Here is a 21,560-nt window from a genome sequence, read left to right as displayed (position 1 = left end):
TACTGTACTTTATACCGCACAAGAACAAGGAAGCAGCCAAACGGCACACTCCAGGTGATTGATTGACACATACACACTTTGCTTTTCATCATATCATGCAGAATTGTAGGTCTGTTAAATAGATTAACATAATATAAGAAGTACAATGTAGACAATCAAACCGATGTCACTGTATTATGTCAACAAGTACCAGATACACTGCGGTAGGTTCATGAAACGAGAAAACAGAGTTTCTCCTTTGTAACTCGCAAATCTGTTAAACTGTTGTAATATAATCTGAAATACTAAGATGACTATAAAGTTTGAGTTCAAAGTATGGTTCAAAATGTCCTTTTGCTGAAACACAAGCCCAGAGACGAGAACACCTGACTGATTGCATAATCGATAACGCGCTGATCCCGTTGCTCCCACTCCTGAACGATACAAATTAGTTTTTTCACTTCTCCTAGCGACCATCCTTTATCAGGAACCGTTTTATGTAGGAGTTCTGGACCATATTTCCTGCTCTGTCTCAAGCACTTTATAACGTGCTTTTCAGCTTCACTAAACACCATTTTATAACTATGCACTTGATGAGGTTATCATGCCGTGACCAATTCCAAACAATATTTATTACATTATAAAATAATTCTCCAAAGCAATACTCTACTGACGGACTTTATAACTGTTAACATTTTCTGCAAGATATGATGTTTGTTTTCTGAATACAGTGTGCGTGCACACATGGAAAAGGATTAAGAATTCACACATCAGATGCCATCCTGACACTAATTTCAGGCCCGTGTCTCTTCCACACAATATGCATTTTATTAAGAGTGGAGATAGTGAACAATGTTTCCCTGTTTCTTTCGATTAACACACCATACCACCCACCAAATGGGTACCACTGTTTTCCGATTCACTTACTTGACATTTTCTCTCAACTGCTTTACAAGCTTAATGTTCACATCAGCTTCCAGTAAGGCCGTGCATATCTCTTTCAGCATAGCACCAAGCACCTGATGGGAAAAGAAGCAGACAACACAAACTCATAACACGTTCCAAAATGTCCTCATCAACATGATGGTCAGTGAGAAGTGCGTAAAGATCATAACCTTCACCATAAGGAATTCCTGCTGAACATGTGACTCAGTTTGACGTGTCTGAGATGGGATGACAGCAGTATGTAGAGAAATGTATAGGTTCCAATAAATGTATTTAAATATTACATAAACGTTTCTGTTTGCTTGTCATTGCTGCATTAGAATACCATGGGGGATAAGAAATATTTCTGGTACCTTTTGTACACCATGACACACAAAGACAGGTCGAATTGCCAAGACAACATTAATCATCTCACTTACATTTTGACTGCGGATTTCACATTACCACATTAAAAGACTCCAACTCAAGACAATCTGCATTTCTGTCCGACAGTGCTCTACTGGCACTATAGCATTTTAACAAATAACCTCCACTGTAATGAATTATCTAGCACCATTAGGGTTGCCAGGTGGCTTCTCCAAAAATACTGGACTCAATGGTGAAAGGTGCGTCAGGTCACTATGTCCAGGGAGGAAAATACCGGACACATACATGTCCAGTATTACAGTACCTCTCATTTTTTACAGGACAGAGTATCCAAATACAGGACAGTCCGGTTCAATACCGGACACCTGGCAACCCTAAGACCCATAGATAATTTAAACATGGATAATTTATCTCTCCTAAAGAAATGGTCTCAAATAAAAACTGCATATTTAAATTGCACTTTTCAAAAAATCCCCCTCTTGGTCCCCCTCATAGGCAGAGCCATAAAAGCCATCAAAAGATGTGACAGCAGGACCGCAAAAATGCAGAACACAAACCCCTGGTGTCCATTATTTGGTAGGATGTAGTTATTTTGTGACAGCCATGCCCTTCCTGCTCTGTTAAACACAGTCATTATCTTACAGGAAAACATTTAGATTGTTTTTCTTAAATGGGATGTAGCACTAATGTAAAGCTGCAATTCCACATAGTTAGCAAGATTCATTTCTATGGGGCCTTTGAATGTTTTGTCAATCAAGTGTTTTCTTTACCCTTATCCTACCGTGTCCTTATCGGAGAACCAATAACGTTAAAGAAAGGTGGGGAGCGCTTTGGCTGTACAAGCACTTGCTGAACATTGCGACATTACACACAAGGGATTAGCAAGAGAAAATCAAATATTTCCTAAATCCAACTCTACAAATTAAATGAAATACTCATAGCTGTCAGATTTAGGGGGAAATAAACAAATTCCTCTTTGGATATGATTTTAGAGGCATGTTAAATAAAGATCAAAGTTGCAAACTGTACCCTTAGCAAAAACGTGCACAACACAAGACTGTAAAGATAAGAATTAAATGGACAGTGTGGGATCTGGGAAACCAGGGCCCTTAAATTAAATGATCCCATCTAACCTCTTCGTTGATGATTGTTGCATTGCTCAAGGAGCGCAGCGCTGACGTGATTTTCCGTCCAAGGTCGGCCAACACCATCTTGGCGTCTTTCAGCTACACACAATCTGTGAGAAAGAAAGCACCATACATGTAACACCAATGGACTCATAGCACGGTTAGTTTAAAGTACCAGCCATACCTAGCAAGGTATTCTTGAGTCGCAATGAAATGAAAGGTTTCAACTATGTTACACACAACCCGTTTGATTATTTGTATTAGCTTTTTCTACATTATTTATTCCTGTTTGAGTCAAATAGCTCTTAAAGCAGTAATCCAGGCTCCTTGTTTTCATTCCCTCTTTTTTATTATATTTTTAATCCAGGCTCCTTGTTTTTATTCCCTCTTTTTTTATTATATTTTTAATCCAGGCTCCATGTTTTTATTCCCTCATTTTTTATTATATTTTTAATCCAGACTCCATGTTTTTATTCCCTCTTTATTTATTTAATTTTGTATCCTTCCCCCTTGGTCCTACAGTAGTTTCAGCTCCAGGGACCCCCTGGGTCCCAAGATACTTACAAGTCAAAGCACCTGCGTTTCAAATGGACGTTTAAATCTCATGCATCACACGGGCCCAATAGGCAGTCTATTTACATTTCCGCGTGAAACCAGGAAGCGATATCGGTACCTTTCTAAAAAAGTGTCTCAGAAAGCAGAGAGGTTCCCTGGAACATGAAACAGCTTGTGTCTCCGTTTCCCATCCAGTGTAATAAAAAGAAAGGGGTAAAAACGGCAGGATTGCAGCTTTAAGATCATATTCTATATGCCGTGAAGCCATCTTGTCATTGCTTGGGAACATTTAAGCTCTATGCACTTGAAAAGCTAAAATCATCCCGAGCAAAGACTGCTATATTGTGTATTAAATAATAACAAAAACCCTTGATAAGGTCAAATAGAGAATAGATCAGTACAAGTGAAACCATAAGCAGATAGAACAGCAGTATCATACTTCCTAATGCTGGAGCCATGGTACTGCAGACCGTGCGCAGAGTGAACAGACTGCGTTAAGGCAGTGTTCACGTCCAAGCGGCGGGCGCGTTGCACAAGAAATCAGTTCAAACTGATTTCTTGGCGCGGCAGGCCGGTCACGTGAGCGGTTCGCCCAATGAGGGCGTACCAGCTCTGTGACGACACTGGCACGCCCCTAGACACGCCCACAGATGGCACGCGTACCATGGCCGAAAAACGCACCCGCTTCAAGCGGGTGACGTCACAGCCGCCGGCAATATGGACCTGGCCTAAAATGTTCATTTTGTGCTTTGCCTGCTCCTTCTTTCTGCACAGTAACTAATAGCTGGGAATTTCGTTATAATAAAGATATTTCTAACAGTATTTCAGGAGTGTTCGAATGAAAGGGCAGGGGGGCTTGGCTGTCAATCACCTCCCTGACTACACAAAACGAACTTGTGCAGACATACATAGTAGATGAGGTTGACAAAAGACATACGTCCATAAAGTTCAAACTATGCTAAAGTTAGACAACATTATTTAGACACCCTGTATTGCTTTTTTGACAGTATTTATTTGGGAGGAGGAAGAAGAGGGGGGCAGGTGAAAGAGGGGGGCAGGTGAAATATGGGGGATGTGATTCTATAAAAATGTATAGGGACAGTTGCCATTTACAATAATTTACATAAGCTGTATTGCTTTTTTGACAGTATTTATTTGGGGGGGGGGGGAGGAAGACGGGGTGAACTGCTGCTTGTAAGAGGGTGATCCTATAAAAATGTATAGGGATAGTTGCCAGAGAACCGTATTGGGGCTGCTGCAGCTTTGTGCAAGTGATTTTGTAGCAGCTGTTGAGTACAAGGTGCTGATGTTAGAGAAGTCTAGAGAGACAAGTGTGACCCTAAAAACTTCAACAAATGCAGTTGCTGTGCAAAACAGTGCGAATCAATGCAAGTTCATGGATGCAGACACTGCGTACAGTATGAGATAGTGATCCTATAGAGGTTTATTTGAAGTTACTGCTGAAAGAGGGTAATTGGGGGTATGTATATCTTGTAAGTATAAATAAGTGATCCTATAGAAGTTTACAGGGGCAGCTGCTGAGTGTAAGTAGTTGATGAAAGGAAAGTACTGTATATAACAGGCTGACCATGCCCGTTACACAGTCTGTGTTTACAAAGTGTGACAGGACTATAAGGACATATATGGATATACCAGGGTAATCGTATAGGTAAAACGCGGTTATATGCAAGTGGCGCATCCTATAGGATGTATGAGGAGAATAAGGACAGAATCCCAATCCAGAACAATAAGCAACATTACCCCTCGTGTAACAAGCCCCCTGCAGGGGGGTCCTCGGGCCTTCACCGAAATATGTCCCCGACGGGACCGAGCTGCCCTTTAACCGTGTCCCTTCCCTCTTTAAAATGAGCGAGTCTCAGGTGTCCGAGATAAAGAGTTTGGTAGAGCGAAACCTTAACGGGGGTTACCGGCGGAAACCGCAAACCTCTGGACTTCCGCTCCCTAAGTAACGTCACCATTCGCAGTTTACCTTTAACTTTTCATTCAATTCCGCTTCCGGTGGCAGCAAGCTGACACCATCGAGTCTTCCGTCTCTATCGTTAAGGCGGCTATCTTGGTACACCCAAAGCAAGCTGCTGGCCAAATGGAGACCTGAAGTGCATATTGGAGTGTGAAGAATGGATCTTGTTCAAGCTCAAAGCGCCATCCTCAGTCTACTGGGGCAGGTGACTCCAGGAGCACTGCCTAAAGTCATCCACTGGATGAAAAACAGCAGTAAGAGATCATAATGAAGTCACCCACGTGTTTTTTCCCCAACTGCTTGTATCTCTCAATGTATGTATTTGATAAGATTCCACACGAGGTTAGTGTACAAAATAAAGCAAATTGGACTCAGTACAAATATATGCACCTGGATTGAAAACTGTTTGAAGGATAGACAACAGAGTTGTCATAAATGGAACTTTTTCAGGTTGGGCTAAAGTTGTGAGTGGAGTACCTCAGGGATCGGTACTGAGACCCCTGCTTTTTAACTTGATTACTAATGACCTTAAGGTAGGCGTAGAGAGCAAAGTCTCCATCTTTGCTCATGACACTAAATTGTGTAAGGTAGTAGAATCAGAGCAGGATGTCATTTCTCTCCAGAGGGACCTGGAGAGACTGAAAACTTGGGCAGGTAAATGGCAGATGAGGTTTAATACAGATAAATGTAAGGTTATGGATTTGGGAAGCAAGAATAAACAGGCAACATATAAATTAAATGGGGCTAAATTGGGGGAATCCTTGATGGAGAAGGATTTAGGGGTGCTTGTAAGACAGCATGCTTGGCAATAGTGCCCAAAGTCATGCAGTAGCTGCAAAGGCAAACAAGATGTTATGTTTTAAACGTGCAATGGATAGAAAGGAAGTAAATATTATTTTTTGTTTGCTTTCCTCTGGATCAATATACTGTAAGAACGGATTTAGGATAAAGTATCTTGTCGTTTAAATTTTGCATAGGTTGAACTTGATGGATGTATGTCTTTTTTTCAACCTCATCTACTATGTAGCGATGTTATAGCAGCAGTATCTTCATGTTCTATTTATTCTATATCATTTGTTTTGTAGGTGAGATAGAGGAATTGACCATGAGTAACACTGATGTCATACTACAAAGTATTGCAGAGGACTTGCGCAGCTTCTTACCCGTGGAGGCGATGGTTAGCTCAGAAAACCAAGTTATGCAGAAAGTGAGATATTTTCCTTCCACTTTATTGGAGAATGGAAGTTTACTAATAGAAAATTCTTAGGTACAGATTAGTCAAGCTTTGGTGTGGAGCTTCAAATCTATGGCAAGAAAGCATGGTTTACCAACTTCACGAATCTTTTGATGTGTGCTCATTTGCATGTCATTTCCCAGAGTCCCTGGCTGCAGTGGAGTCACTGTATGCTAAGCGGTAATGGTGAAAAGCATGGTGGCAGACCTGTGTGGGACATGTGAACGCGCTCACAAGTGATCTTTGTATTTTTTGGAATGCCATGAGAGCAACATAATCTTCCTCTACTTAAAACCCTGCCTAAGGTTTTTTCTTGTGTACTAGAGGGTATCCGGAGCTGACCGGCGTTAGTTTTAGATCCGGGGTCCCAAACTTCCTGAGATACCTCTCAGTAGGTCATGCTGGTAGCAGCCCCAGCTAGCAATATGGCGGTTTAAAGGTCCCGTGTCCCACGGGCCAATAGGAAGCTGCAACATCATCTGTTGCAGCATCCTATTGGCCCACGGTGACACAGGACTTTTAAGCATGTTTGTGATACTGGCAGCACCTACAGAGGTAAGTATCTCAGGAAGCAGGAGGTTCCAGGAGCTGAAACTAACGAGCTTCAACTCTTGAGACCCCCTGCTTCCCACCTCAAATTTTTATTTTTTATTTTTCACATTCTTCAGAAGTTGTAGCCATTATCCTGGATATTACAAGGTGAGAAGAAGTAGAGACATGACATAATGGAATGTATTATAATGTTATTGAAGAGAAATACATTCTAATATCTATTTTGTTTTTTAATGACGTAGCTACGGTTGAACCAAATGTAACTTTTTCAGTTATTTTATAGGGGCACACATCACATATAACATAATCACCCGTCTCTGGTAATACAGTGTCAGCCATTTTATGGAATTTGTATGCGTTCAATAAGTACTATAGGTACTTATGTGTTTCTTAGATTGTAAGCTCTTCGGGGCCTGGGATTTCCTTTCCCATTGTCTGATTTTTGCTGCACTTATTGTATTATTATAATTCCCTGTACTGTATTCTTTGTGAAGCGCTGAGTACACTTTTGGCGCTATATAAATAAAGACATACAATACCATACACCAGTAGATTACACCTAAATTTATTTAGAGCTAGATTTTCATCTTAGATCTGGCCCTGATGCCCTCCCCATGCGTGCTCGTGCCATTTAAATGCACTTTATATTATATCTGTTTTCAGATGCAGGAGCTCCAGCAGCCCACTCTTCACGTGGATGCATTTCTTTATGACGATGAAACAATTGACTCATTTTGTGAGGATGGAAAGATGAGTCGCAATTACTGCGTGTCCTGTGGTTCCAGAAAAACAGCACCCATAGGTAGGTCACGGTGACTCACCTGTTGCAACATTACATTTAGATACCTGGGAATTCCATAGCATGGCTGGTTGGTGGATATTATCATACTTGTATATATAGCGTTACTCCATCATATACATAAAACAGGGATCTATCATGTTTTAGAGCAGTAAGACCACATGACTTGACCATTGATTACTTTTAGGAGGTACTTAGAAATACTCCAATTAGAGATTTAGCTGATGAGGGGGGAAACATTGAATTGATTACACTTTACAACCCACACTGTTAGAGCCTGATAGTTTTTGAGGTAATTGAGTTGCCTAAAGCAGTGCAATATAATTGTATATTTTTCTATAGGTTATTGTTACATTTGCTAATAACCTGCAATAATAGCCTGTTTTACTTGTTTGTAACTTTAAAAACAAAAACAAAATGACAATCCAAGTGGAACTGAGATGAAGTTGGAGGAGCTGGAACCTCTATAGGCTGGGCCTATAGTGCCGGCGACGTGACGGCAAAACAAATGTGTTGCCGCCGTCGCGTGCGCTTATAGTAGAAGCGACACAATGGCTTGGTCGCGATCGCTGGAAGTCAAGTCAATTTGATTTTTTCCAGCGACTGCAGCATGACGTCGCTATAAGCGTAGCATAAGGCTTTGTCCATAGTGAAAGCGAGCGAGAGCGCTGCAGTGCTCCTCATATTTCCTCCCAAGCCTGGCCCTACTGCCCCTTCTCCATTACTGTTGAGAGATCTTATCATACACCCAGTACCACAAGCACGCTGCGTAAGTGTCACATTCTATCACATTTGCAAGGTAGCTAAATCTGTCACTGTACTGCTAACACAGGCCCTCATTCTCTCCCATCTCAACTATTGTAACCTTCTACTGTCCGGCCTTCCTGTATCCGCTACAATCGATCCTAAATGCTGCTGCTAGAATCACTGTACTCTCCCTTTAATCTGGCTCAGCATCTCTCCTGGCTTCCTATTAAACCCTGTATTACTTAAAGAATTCTCCTTCTCTCTTTTAAGGCTGTACACTCCACTGCCCTGCCTTAGGCCTCGGTCCCGCTGCGCTCGTTGGCGCGGGCGGCTATGTCGCGAGTTCCCCACCAGCAGGGGAATCCTCGCGAGCCAGTCCCGGTCCCCCCTGGCGGCACAGCTGACTACACGCTGTGGCGCGTCAGCCGCTAGGAGACACAAGAGAATGGTGTTTCCTAGCGTTGACGCGTCACGTGGTGTGGCTGTGAGCCAATGGGGAGGGGAGGCTTCGGGAGGAGGAGAGGCTTCGGGGAGCGGGGAGGAGTGTGGAGTAAAAGCAGGTGAGTGCCTGTCTGTGTGTGTGCCTGAGTGCGTGAGTGCCTGCCTCTGTCTGTCTGTGTGTGTGTGTGTGTGTGTGTGTGTGTGTGCGTGAGTGCCTGCATGTGTGTGCGCGCGTGTGTGTGTATGAGTGCGTGAGTGCCTGCCTGCCCGAGTCCGTGGAGGGAGGGGGGGGAGAGTAGCGGGTCCCTCCTGCAGCCCGTGGAGGGAGGGGGGGGAAGAGTAGCAGCTCCCTCCTGCAGTCCGTGGAGGGAGGGGGGGGAGAGTAGCGGGTCCCTCCGCTCAAGCCACGCCCCCCCTCCCTGTCAAACCTCCCACTCCCGCCCACCTCCCGCTCCCTACAGACCGCATATCGCGGTCTGTGTATCTCAGCGCACCGCCTGTCAGCAGTGCGGGTGCGCTGACTCTGGGAGCGGGGCCTTAGCCTTACACTTCAGCCTAATTTTTCGCTATACACCTGCTCGACTTGCTTTCTACGCAAGGATGTCTTCTGTCTACCCTTTTGTATGTAAAGCCCACTCCCGCCTAAAACCCTTTTCACTTACTGCCCCACACCTCTGGATCATCTTAAAACACACCACTTTAATTAAATAAGCTTCAGTTGGATAGAATGGTACAAACACACCACTCTATGGTGCAGATACATTTATTCAAAGAATTAAATATTAAAAACAAAGTAGTATTCACACTCATAAGTAAAGTGCTACACTCAAGCACAAAGATGTAGCAATCAGGTCACTGCTGATGCTGATGCTGCTGCCTGACATACTCGGTCTGTAGCTCTGTGAAACGCGTAGGTCATGGCTAAAGGAGAAGGCAGGATTTAGCTGGGGATTCGGAGACACTGAGGCATGTTCATGATGACGTGACGTCATCAACGTAAACCCCAAAGTAACAGAGTGCAGCAGTAGCAGTGCTTTCAGAGGGGGAGAGGTGTTAAAGGATTTATGGAGACATTTGCCTATTGAAGGAGCATCCACCCCACTGGTCAGATTACCACATCTTTGGGCTTGAGTGCAAGCACCTTACTTGTGTGTGAATACTACTTTGTTTGTAATGTTTAATTGTTTGCATACATTTATCTGCAGTATAGAGTGGTGTGTCTGTGCTCTTCTATCACACTGCAGTTCTTATGTATCTATCAAAGACTTTTGGGAAAACTCTTGAAGAGGAAGCACCAGCCACATATGGACTTTGTTTATGGACAATATTATAGAAGGACAAAATTGACTTAATTTCTGACCCAATCCTCCAATCCAGTGCACATAGTAGGTTATCTTTTACTTATTTCTTAGCTTATAAGCTCTTTCGAGCAGGGACTCTTTTTCCTAATGTCTGCTTTTATGTATGAAGCACTTATTCCTATTTTGTCACGTGTGTTACTGCTGTAAAGTGCTATATAAATTAAGATGTGTACTGTACATACTGTACATGAAGTGTAGGAAGTTGCAGATCGAGATGTATGTATCTTTTACTTTAGAGAAGGTCACACCCCAACAGCCTTCCCATTGAAACTACAGGTATTCCTCGCTATCCAACGTTTCACTTTATAACGAATGGCATATCCAACGCTGTACAATGCAACCCTATGGGCTGTTTTTCGACGCCTGAATGCGTTTTCCAACGCTCACCGCCACTGATTAACATGGGACTCGCTTTACAACGGTTTCACTATCCAACGCTACTTCAAGAACGGATTCTGTTGGATAACCGATGACTGCCTGTATATATTCAGGTTAGGAGCCTGAAAAAGTACGTGGGCCCAGCAACTCCGGGGGGGGGGGGAGGGGCCTGTTCAGCCAATGTCGGAAGTTCGTGCTCCAGGGCACCTGAGCTTTCTTCTTCTGTGGGGCTAACCCACCCTAGCTAGGTCTAGTCCACATTGCCAGAAGTTCAGGATGGTCAGAAGTGTGGGCCAACTTCCACATCCGGCCACAGGGGCCTCTGTGTGCTGTCGGTCCCGAGCTTCCTCTGCTGAGGTTGACCCCAAACCCCCTCCGCTAGATATGATTCAACACCCCCACTCGATATGCTGCACATGGATATATTTTACTGTTCCTGATATTGACACTTATTTTTCAGATGTAACCTTCCTTGGTTGTTTTGCACAATCTTTTGTTTTCCCTTCAGATGCAGTATAACAACACATATATTATGACAACAAACTACCCTAGTCTTTACAACTCATATAGCATTATTAAAGGTGTCATAACCTGCAAAATATTCACACAAGCTGCAAATTCTGCAGCATCTATAATATGTATTTCTGGTAGAGCACTGACATTGTATGTAGCACTGTACATAGAATTTAGCAGACCCAATGACCCCTTGTCCCACAGAGCTTACAATCTAATCTTGGTGCTTGAGGCACAAGGAGATGCATTTGATTTTCCCAAGATCACAAGGTGAGCTGGCACTGGGATTAGTACCAGGTTAATTTGCTTCAAAGGCAATGACATTACCGCTGAGCTACTTCTTCAGCCCTCCACATGTGAACATCTGTGTACCTTTGACTTGTTTCAGTCTTGCAGAACTGACCTCCCATCCGTTTTTCATTTGCAGACTTCCTTTCTCATTCCTTTTCTCTGTTGGAGCTCAAGTTCCTTTTTCAACACGTCTTGCCTGATCTGTCAGGAAAAGTATTAGTGGACGTTGGCTCCAGACTCGGTGCTGTCCTATATGCGGTAAAACTGGGCACATTCTATCTTGGCTCATACATAATAAGATAAGATTGCAGCCTCTTAATCGACTGTCCCCACCTTTACCTTTAAAAGGCAGGAGTAGTAAAGATTCTGCCCACGGTTTTTAACAGCAGCTTTCAACCGGTTCAGCAAAGAGGCTGTAGACGGGATGTAGTAACTGAAACAAGTCTCTGATCTGTAATGTTCAGAATGCAAACATCTGCACTATTCTAACTAGTATGATCATTCATAAGAAATAAACAGCTGTAAAAAATGTTTTAATAATATAAACGCAGCTAAACGTTCCATTAGGTCCCTTAATCAATTGTGAGAGCCCTGCATCAAAATAAAGGTGTTGCAATGCCTTAAAGCGGCAATTCCAGCTGCCATTTTTTTAAACTTTTCCATTCTTAGTGGGGGTTTTTTACATTATGGGAACCAAACGTTCCTCATAGCTGACCGGTGTTATTTTCAGTTCCGGGGCCCCTTGTCCCTGAGAGACGTCCTGGTGAAGGTACCAGCGTTTCAGCTTTGTTTTGGGCCGATAGGAAGCCGCAACGTCATCCGCTGTGTGTTTCTATTTGCTTGGGTGATTTAAAAGTCAGGAAGGAATGCCAATACTTTTACTGGTAAGTATCTTGGAAACCGGGGGATCCCCAGAGCGGAAAATAACACAATTCAACCAATCGTTCAAAACGGTGGGAATGTGTTTTGGAAACCTTAGCGACTATACAGTATATGTACTACATTTCCCCAAAGGGGCTATAGTAAATTTCTTTATGTACAATACAAATCTTCAGTGTGTAGATGTTAATTGACATTCATAACAATGTGTCCAGTGACTGTGTTTGTTGTAACCTAGGGGTATGTTTACAGCACAGCCAGTCAGCTACGGGGAGTGGAAATGAACGCTGAGTTCTGTGATCTGCAAGAGAAGATAATATTGAAATATCAGTTTGCTGATAGAATCCAGGTAGAACAAGCCACCCTTCTGGGTATTTTTATTTATTTATTTCTGAAATGTTTTACCAGGAATTAATACATTGAGAGTTACCTCTCGTTTTCAAGTATGTCCTGGGCATAGTTACATACTGTAGTAGATGAGGTTGAAAAAAGACATGCGTCCATCAAGTTCAACCTAAGCTAAATTTAGACAACAGATACTTTATCCTATATCTATACTTACTTATTGATCCAGAGGAAGGCAAACAAAAAACCCCAGAGTCATATCATCCAATGATATATCATAAGGTGAAAAATAAATTCCTTCCTGACTTAAAGAATTGGCAATCGGATTATTCCCTGGATCAACATTCTTCCCATGTAAAATAAAAGGTGGGGTGGGGGAGGGGAGATGGAGCAACCTGTTCCTGTCGTCCTTGCCCTGCTCATGCCTCCACCCCACCTATCCCAAGTGAACCTCCCCTTACCCTTCCACACCCACTCCCTACTCCTTCCCCGTCCCTCCTTTCTTCTTTTCCTGCTTTCCTATCTCTCTCTGTCTTCTCTAAGCCGAGTACAAGGAGTACAAATGTGTCGCAAGATATATGAATCTGAAGTGAGCCGTATAACACTCGTGTCCAAAATGTTAAACCACTAATCTAAATTAGAATTTATATACGAAGCAGAGATACGCTAATCATTATAGTGTAGTGTGTACATTAACAGCTGTAACCTGTCTCAATTCTCCTGTATACAGTGAACTGTAAAAATCTGTACATTCTTGTATATGCAATAAAAAAAATTGAAACAAGAAAAGAGGCGTCTAAGAGGGGATATGATAACTGTATACAAATATATTCAGAGTTATGATGACAAATAATACATGGTTACAAATACATAGTTCATAAGTGAACAGGGTATACATTATATACAAGACATTGCATGCACAGTCAGATAATATATATTATAGGCATTTGTAACAGTTACAGACCAAATTAAAAGGTTAGACAGCTTTAGTTTTGAAAGAACTTAGACTGGTGGTGGCTGTGAGAGTCTCTGGTAGATTATTCCAGTTTTGGGGTGCACGGCAAGAGGAGGAGCGGCCGGATACTTTGCTGAACATTGGGACCATGAACAGTCTTTTGGAGTCAGATCTCAGATAAGTGCTGCATGTGGTAGGGGTGAGGAGCTTGTTCAGATAGAGGGGGTAGCTTGCCCAGAAAGTATTTGAAGGCATGACAGGAAAGATGAACTTTGTGCCTAGACTACCCCCTTGGGTAGGGTGAATAGAGCCAACAATTTCCAGTGAATGTACCGTTCAAAATGTTTATATTTATTTGACGGCGAAGGAGCAAAGCTTTGTCAGTCTTTAAAAAAATATATGTATTCTTTTTCCTCTCATACCAGACAGATTGTCACTTTCCCTCACACTCTCTGTCTTTCCCATTGAATTCTTCCTATAGCCATTTTCACACCATCTCTCTTTACATTTTCATACTTCCCCAATTTACCTTTCATCAATGATACCCGGTAATGGATCAGTAGGAAAGTTATTTATAGATGTATTCTGTACATAAGCTTTCAACCCTTTGAAAGACTCTTCCTCAGATGTTGCAGCAAACGTTTAAAATAGTAAATGAGATCAATATACCTTTTTAGGATTTAAAAGCTTCTGTCCAGAGTAGATCTGTGAACACATAGTGTGTTTGAATCACTGCCTGTAAAACAAAATCATAATAGGCCATTACAATTCTTGTATTACAATATCTCTCCTATCTTTCTTGTTCACCTCATTCCTACTTTCTTTCCCCCCAGGTTTTCCAGGCTGATATCTGTAATCAGAGGTCCCTTCTTCAAGATGCTGATGTAGTCGTATTAAATAATGTTTTTGAGTATTTTCTCGACGAAGTGGAACAATTGAAGTAATTCCCTTTTCTATAAATTCAGCACAACATTGCATATAGCTCAGTATACATTGTACAACAGTGGTTCTCACACCTCCCCTCACAAACCACTTCATTTGCACATCTATAGAATGTTGAGTGCTCAGAGCCATGAGGGAAGGTTTGAGAACCACTGCTGTAAAGTTTGCCACTGTCAGGATACACTGCTTAACAAACTGTACCAACACACCTCAATGTGCACATTGGAGCACTGCCTTAATGTACACTGCATATCAAGCAATAACAAAAGGAGAGGCAGTAAGGCTCCTGACTGAAGCATACAAATGTCGCCGGCGTGGTGCAATGGCCCGTTATCCACTCTCCTTTTCCGCACACTGTGAATTAGTTTTCAATAGACTCTGCTATTGATGGCACGTTGTGTGTCCCGCTACAACACACTGGCGGGAACAATAATGGCTGCTACATCTGTAGATATATTTACAATGAACCCAGAACAAAGCAAATGTACTGGAGGGAGCACTAACTGTTCCTGTTGATACAGGAATAGATAAGAAATGGACTGAGAAATTGACAACACTGGGTAAATGTAGATTCCTCTAAAGAACAGATGGTGACAAGTAGATGTCAAGTATGGTCAATACTAGGAACACCCCTCCTTCAAAGTTTTTATCAGTGATGTTATACACAAGTAGGAAGGAAAAGTGATGGGGTAGGAGACTGGACAAGACAGCGTTAACTAAGAGTCAGTGCAAACTGATGAACAGAAACTAATATTCAATTAAATATTTGGTGAAATAATCTTCAACTTGTTCAGGACGATTTCTGTCCCGTCAATTGAATGGAGATTAAATCCTGCCAAGGAGAGGCTGGCTTGATTAGGGGCCCGAGGCAGAAAACATGATGTATACATGATGTATGACAACTACCAACGAGGAAAGGAACCTAGGATTATTTTATATGATTACGTAAAAGTGAACATTCAAAATAACAATGAAGAGTGAAAGTCTATTGGGGTGTTACTGTAGAGAGGAGTAGTCAAGTAGTATTGTCTGCATGTATATTTTTATTTAAAAAGAACCATCGAGACCAGGGCGTCACAGTACAGAGTTATAATGCAATAAGAGAAATAAGCATGAAAGAACATCATAGGAAGTTAATCCATGCCCTGAAGAACTTACCATTTTAAGGGTGTGTTGGAGGAGGTGATCGTGTAGTGGATAGCAGTGACTGGCTTCGATGGCTGGTAACTGCTAAAGTTAGTATGTAGGGAGCAAGGTAGTGATGAGTATAGGGTTATTAAAATGCTTTATTCAGAAGGTAATTCATATTACTATCTACAAATCAGAGGAAGCAAGTGTCCGCTTTCTGTGACCTTGGGCAAATAACTCTTATTTCCCTGTGCTTCAAGTACCACAAATTACATTGTACGTTCTATAGTACAGACCCTTGTGTCAATGTAATGCACCACCATATGTGGCACATTGCACAGCAGTGAAATATTAATGTATGTATATAACATTTAAGGAAAAGTAGAAGAGTTAGATTTTATATATATATATATATATATATATATATATATATATATATATATATATATATATATATATTTACATAGTAACTTGTTCAAGACCATTTCTGTCCCGTCAATTGAATGGAGATTAAATCCTGCCAAGGAGAGGCTGGCTTGATTAGGGGCCCGAGGCAGAAAACATGATGTATACATGATGTATGACAACTACCAACGAGGAAAGGAACCTAGGATTATTTTATATGATTACGTAAAAGTGAACATTCAAAATAACAATGAAGAGTGAAAGTCTATGTGGCACATTGTACAGCAGTGACATATTAATGTATGTACTGTATATAAAATGTAGGGAAAGGTAGAAGTTAGATTAAAAAAAAAATATATGATTTAAAGATGACCTATTATTTGCCTTTTCCTCCAGATCACGTTTCCGTCAGTAGTTTTCTGATACAGATTGCTACTGACCTAAAAACTTTTCTAGTGCAGAGTCTTACAAATTGAACCAGGTGATCCATGCAGCTAAAAAATAGTGTGGTCAAGCTCTAAAAGAAACCCCCCGGTGGGAATTCTTAAAAAATAAACAGTAAGCAGGATTGCTGCTTTAAACAAGATACCTTTCAGCTCTGAAAAGACACCCATTCACTTGATATATAGATATCTTAGACTGGACGGATTTAATTGATGCAAGGAAAAACTGTGAAAAAGAAACCTTGGAAGCATTGGCAAAAAAAAGGACCATTTGACCCACCTTGTCAGTATTTTTCTTGGTGCAAAATTATGAACTCTACAAAATGTAATCGTTTTATTCTGTCTTCCATACCCCTGTAGGCTTCCCTTAAATTTATCCTAAACATTACCCACTTTTTTTAAATGATATTTTTCACAACCACTTCTGTCGGACGGCTATTCTGTATACACAGCACTGTGGCTAACTCAGTAATGGTAATGCAGCATAGACAGCGCTTCCATGTACAATACATATCACTGCATCTGCATTGTTTACAGCACCACTTACCACCTCTACTCAAATTAGCTAGCTTTATACAAATTAGAGGTTTATTAGTATAAAGTGTTTCTCTTTGGATTTCAGAGCATGGAAATATATCAGTGAGGACTTAAGGCAAAAAGGATGCCTCTTAGTGACCGTGCCAAGCTTACAGGAATCTCTAGCAAAACTGAAGGTCAGTACGAGTTGGATATGCAAATATTTGCTGTAGTCCGTGATTGCAAGCAGTAGGGCTTATAGTCCCTCATTTTGCCATCAAGAATGACTCAACATCTTGCACAGATGTGTTCCAGGAGGTATTGCAATATTTGATTGAAAAAATAATGTTGGAGATGTAGTCTCACTTGAAAGGGGTTACATTTCGGCAAGGACAGCTTTTTTTAATCCTTTGAGTGCCCTATGACGTACCCTGCGCGTCATATCGGCCTGCACTCTACGGGCCCCAATGACGTACACGTTAGAAATTGAACGCGATCAGAATGGAAGTGGCGTATCCTCCACTTCCATCCAAGTCCGGGGAAACCACGCCCGTGGTCCTGCACCAAGCGAATCACTTGGTTAAGTGCTAAGGGGTTGAACAAACAATTCTAATTATTAAAAAACTTTTTTTAACGTTTCAACATTAAATTGTCTTACAAGTTTGTACATCGCAACCTGAATTTGGGAAGGTATTTTACTTGGATAAGCTCCTCCATTTGAGCCATATTTACTGAGCAGTGCTGTGCAATAAAACACCTTCTGGCAGCTAAAGACACATATAAGTGAGTAGGCCCTAGGGCAGTGGTTTCCAACCTTTTTTCAGTTAGGGAACCCCAAAATTCGATTTGTGAAATTCTGGGAAACCCCAACCCTCGCCCCTGTCTTCCCATCTCGCACTCCCATGCCTGCCAACATGGGGCTCACGACAGAAGGCTACACCTGGGTCTTAGGGGTGGGGGGCTAAATCCCTGTTAAGGAGGGGGACTGGAGGGCAGGCTGGTGCTCTGGCCATTTTGAGTATGGGTGAGAGGGGAGGAGAACCTGTTGAGCTTGGTGGGCCTGACAGAGAGAGGTTGCCGGCTAATCCTGGAAGTTATTGGTAGGTAACGCTGGATCGCGGTGCGATCGCTTCTTCGTGAATCCTTCCCAGTGTGCAATTACAAACATACATTTACACATAAAATATGTTTCTAAAGCATATAGTAAATCTTGTACAAAGATTTCTAAATTGAGCTTTGCCCTAATGTCTAACAGAGTGGCAATTTCTTAAAATGGGAAACCCGAACACTACTTTAAGGGTCCCCCGCTACTGGATACTGACTGTCCGTAGAATTTGGAAATGTGATTGATTGAATCAGCATTTTTCAGACCTGTAACTATGGAATGTTCTTTGAGGAAGTGGTAGCAGTAATGTTTAGCTAGAAGTGTATCTGGTCTTTTAATTAATGAGCATAAGAGGTTAGGCGAACAAGGGTGGGCAAAAATCTAGTAAGCAGTACAATCTGTGCTTGAAATTCAGGGATGGCGATAGGCTTTCATATACCTACCATGCTACTGGAGTCTTTTCATAAATCTACATTTCCTTCGCCATTTCCTGGAAGACTGTCACACAGAATTGCAGCTTTATGTAGTGGTAACAATATAACATATACATAACATCACCAATGTTACCTAAATCTGCAGCTTCACATAAGATTAGATTTTGCGTGTAATTTCATGTCTTGCCATATGTGCTTTTTGCCCGCCAACAATATTTCCTTAGCAGGACTGGAAAAATGCACAAGCCCACTTAATTCCCTCTATTTGAAGAGGGAGAGGATGACCTGGAGGCGGATGGGGAGGGGAAATTGGCAGATTTGGGGAATGATGGGGAAGATATTTGGGGGAACATTTAGTATTTTGTTTGCTAAGAGATCCAAAATAAATAGGTGGGAAGTGTTCTGGCAAGTTAAGTCACCACTCTTTTCTATCTTTGACCACGATCTAATAAACGATTTTTAATAAAAAATGTTCAATCACATAGAGACTATGGGTAGGTATAGGTCTGAAGTTGGGTATTTTAGTTGAAAGATCTTCGAGGTGGATAAACCCTGTGTTAATTCAAGTATCAGATCTCTGTGTGGTCTTGACACGTCACTTTATCAGATTAGATTGTAAGATTCTCAGGGCCGGGATGAATTGTCTGAAATTCCATATACTGTGCTGTGTACATTGTAAGTGCTATACAAGAAAAAAGTATTGTTAATATTACTATATTATAGTATTGGTAATTATGACTGTGTGCCATTGCATTTTATTTTTCAGATGAACATACAACTGGAACAGTGGGTGGAAGAGATAGAACTGGACCCAGATGTGTACCTAGGACCAGACACTGATCAGCAATCTCTTAGTGACATTCATCTATACTGTGTACTATAGCAGTGCATTTCTAAGCACTGGTTCTCCTTGTGGTATTTACAGCTTGCACCACAACCATGGAAAATGAAAGAGGATCCACTTGAAAATGAACAGATTACAATAAAGATTAATACAATGTATATACGTATATTCACATTTTGTTTAATGATTATTTTGTTTAAGCTTGTACCCATGTTATTTGCTCCTGCAATGAAGGCCAACGAGAGGATTGCCTGGTCCTAGTCTTGCTCTCTAGAATTGGGCCACCACATAATTTGTGAAGCGGGCACGGGGGCAGAAAACGTGAGGTTGTGGAGCGTGAGGGTTGCTGGCGAGCACTCCACTTGTGGAGTGGAGGGAGCCTGTCCATGGGTTGAGCCTTGGGAGGCTAATAACGTCTATAAAGTTCAACTTCAGAATTCACTAAATTAAATAAAAACAAATTCAATCAGTGAAGAGGATTTGTTACTTTAAGTTATATTTTCAAAAGGAAGGCGAGAGACCAAAATGTATGGAGACACAAGGAGTAAAGCCTGCCTGCTGCAAATCTGATACAAAAAACACCAGATTTCATACGTGTGTTGTCTTTTTCAATGTTTTTTTATTAAGTATTAGGTATTTTAGTGGGCGTCTGAGTGCGCAACCAATTGGCGCAGCTGTGTCTGACGGCGCGAAACCAGCTTACTTCCGGGTTCGCAGGACATTTAAATATCCAGGTTTGAGGTTTTTTTCTGATAGGGACCTTGATAAAGCGCCTTTTGCGTGAAACATGTTGGCCGTTGTACCTCCGTTTTATGATCAAATAAACCTTTGTACTTTTTTGGAGTCACCCGCTCTACTTTGTTTTTTTTATGGTGGTGCGTCGCAATAATCAACCTACTTCCATTCATCTACTCGGCGGACTGCACACCGGAGGATCCCCACCATCCACAGCCACAGAGGGACACACGAGCAATAACAGGGAGTCTCCTCTGATCACAATGGAATTGATGTTATAAACAGGGGGCAATTACATATCGCTCTAAGAGACCTTGGAGAATATATTGCATTATTCATATATCCTGGTTGCAGGCTCTCGTGCAGAGTTAGGCTGCGTCCATAGGAAAGCGGGTGCTTTCCCTGGCCCTGGTCCACGCGCCGTTGGGGGGGGGGGGGGGGGGGCTTTGTCGTCACGGAGCTGGTTCGCCCTCATTGGGCGAACCGCTCACGTGACCGGCCCTGCGCTCCCTTGAGCGCTTGAAACTAAAAATTGATTAAGACCTACACTTCCACACGCTTGCGGAAGCGTGCGCGCCCCTGCTAAAGCCGCTCTCATTGCGGCTGCTGGGGCTCACTGGTAAGTGAGAGCGCGCGCCTCAGCACGGGTCACTGAGGCCTTAGCCAGGATAACACTATCTCCCTATTTTTTGCCTGTGAATAAGCCCTTCTACAATCAAGATCCAATTGCGGATTGGTGTGGGAGACTCCCTTAAGAATTTTGAATAATCTTGATTCTGTTACAACACTCTAGAGCCCCAGATCCACACCTGAACTTTCTACATTGTCACTTTACACTGGGCAGCTAAACACCATATTTTTTCTGGAGAAGAGGGTGACAATATTCTGTGTGTGTGTGTGTGTGTGTGTGTGTGTGTGTGTGTGTGTGTGTGTGTGTGTGTGTGTATATATTTTTTTTGTAGTTGATCATGGAAGCACACGATGAAACAGCACATAAGAAATCTAGTTATCGTTTTAAAATTTTAATTTAATTTTGATAACACAACCAGGAGGAGGGCCAAACAGGTTTTTGAAAACCTCCTAGAGGAAAACCGCGAAGATTTCTCTGATCTTAAAACCCATTTCAGAAGATTGGACAAACATCTCTTTCAAGATGTCAGGATTTGGTGGGACATTATCACACTCAAATTATTTAAGGGTGAAATGAATCCCTAGAGGTTTAAGGGTTAAGAAAACGCCCACATTCGGATTCCAGGATGTGGAATGAACAGATTTGGAAACGTATATTAGATCAGGGGTGTGCAAACTTTTTATGCCGAGCCCCCCCTTTTCATCCATAAAATTTCTCGGGCCTCTCTGCCTGATGTAATCAAAATCACATGGAAAAAAAAAAAACCTTTATTAAACGGTATACAATGTAAATAAAAATATGTCTAAATACTTACATATTTCAACAGCTCGCGCTTGCAAAATTAATAGGCTGTGTCCATGCTGCCGCTGAGAGCGGTGACATCACCAACTCTCCAAGCATGAGCACAGGGTGTCCTGCATAATGTTGCA

General features: G+C 41.9%; 2 protein-coding genes across 6 annotated transcripts in view; one reads left to right on the top strand and one right to left on the bottom strand.

Annotated features, from left to right (window-relative positions):
* SRP54 (signal recognition particle 54) overlaps positions 1-4,985 on the bottom strand; it is a 46,940-nt gene extending 41,955 nt beyond the window's left edge. The window contains exons 1-3 of one of the 3 annotated variants that reach the window (XM_075613886.1): positions 4,901-4,985; positions 2,424-2,527; positions 907-998 (exon numbers count right to left, since the gene is read on the bottom strand). In XM_075613886.1, the coding sequence (XP_075470001.1) occupies positions 907-998; positions 2,424-2,501 (170 nt within the window). In that variant the 5' untranslated portion in view covers positions 2,502-2,527; positions 4,901-4,985. Of the gene's footprint in view, positions 1-906; positions 999-2,423; positions 2,528-4,733 lie in introns of all 3 variants that reach the window. The other 2 variants (XM_075613888.1, XM_075613885.1) reach the window with 2 other exon arrangements.
* Positions 4,986-5,009: 24 nt separating this feature from the next.
* LOC142502640 (uncharacterized) lies at positions 5,010-19,423 on the top strand. Of its 3 annotated transcripts, none has more exons than XM_075613891.1 (8): positions 5,010-5,207; positions 6,039-6,160; positions 7,403-7,541; positions 11,406-11,527; positions 12,387-12,497; positions 14,282-14,388; positions 16,989-17,079; positions 19,188-19,423. In XM_075613891.1, the coding sequence occupies exons 1-8, from the start codon at positions 5,111-5,113 to the stop codon at positions 19,302-19,304; spliced, it is 906 nt and encodes a 301-aa protein (XP_075470006.1). In that variant the 5' UTR covers positions 5,010-5,110; the 3' UTR covers positions 19,305-19,423. The 3 variants fall into 3 exon arrangements, with proteins under 3 accessions (XP_075470006.1, XP_075470007.1, XP_075470008.1); XM_075613892.1 differs by having other exon boundaries at positions 5,052-5,267; XM_075613893.1 differs by having other exon boundaries at positions 5,052-5,295.
* The last annotated feature ends 2,137 nt before the right edge of the window (positions 19,424-21,560 follow it).

This window comes from Ascaphus truei, chromosome 9, assembly GCF_040206685.1.
Source record: "Ascaphus truei isolate aAscTru1 chromosome 9, aAscTru1.hap1, whole genome shotgun sequence".
NCBI classification, from domain to species: domain Eukaryota; kingdom Metazoa; phylum Chordata; class Amphibia; order Anura; family Ascaphidae; genus Ascaphus; species Ascaphus truei.
The sequence above is the reverse complement of the archived record's forward strand: the minus strand, read 5'-3'. Positions and strand labels throughout refer to the sequence as shown.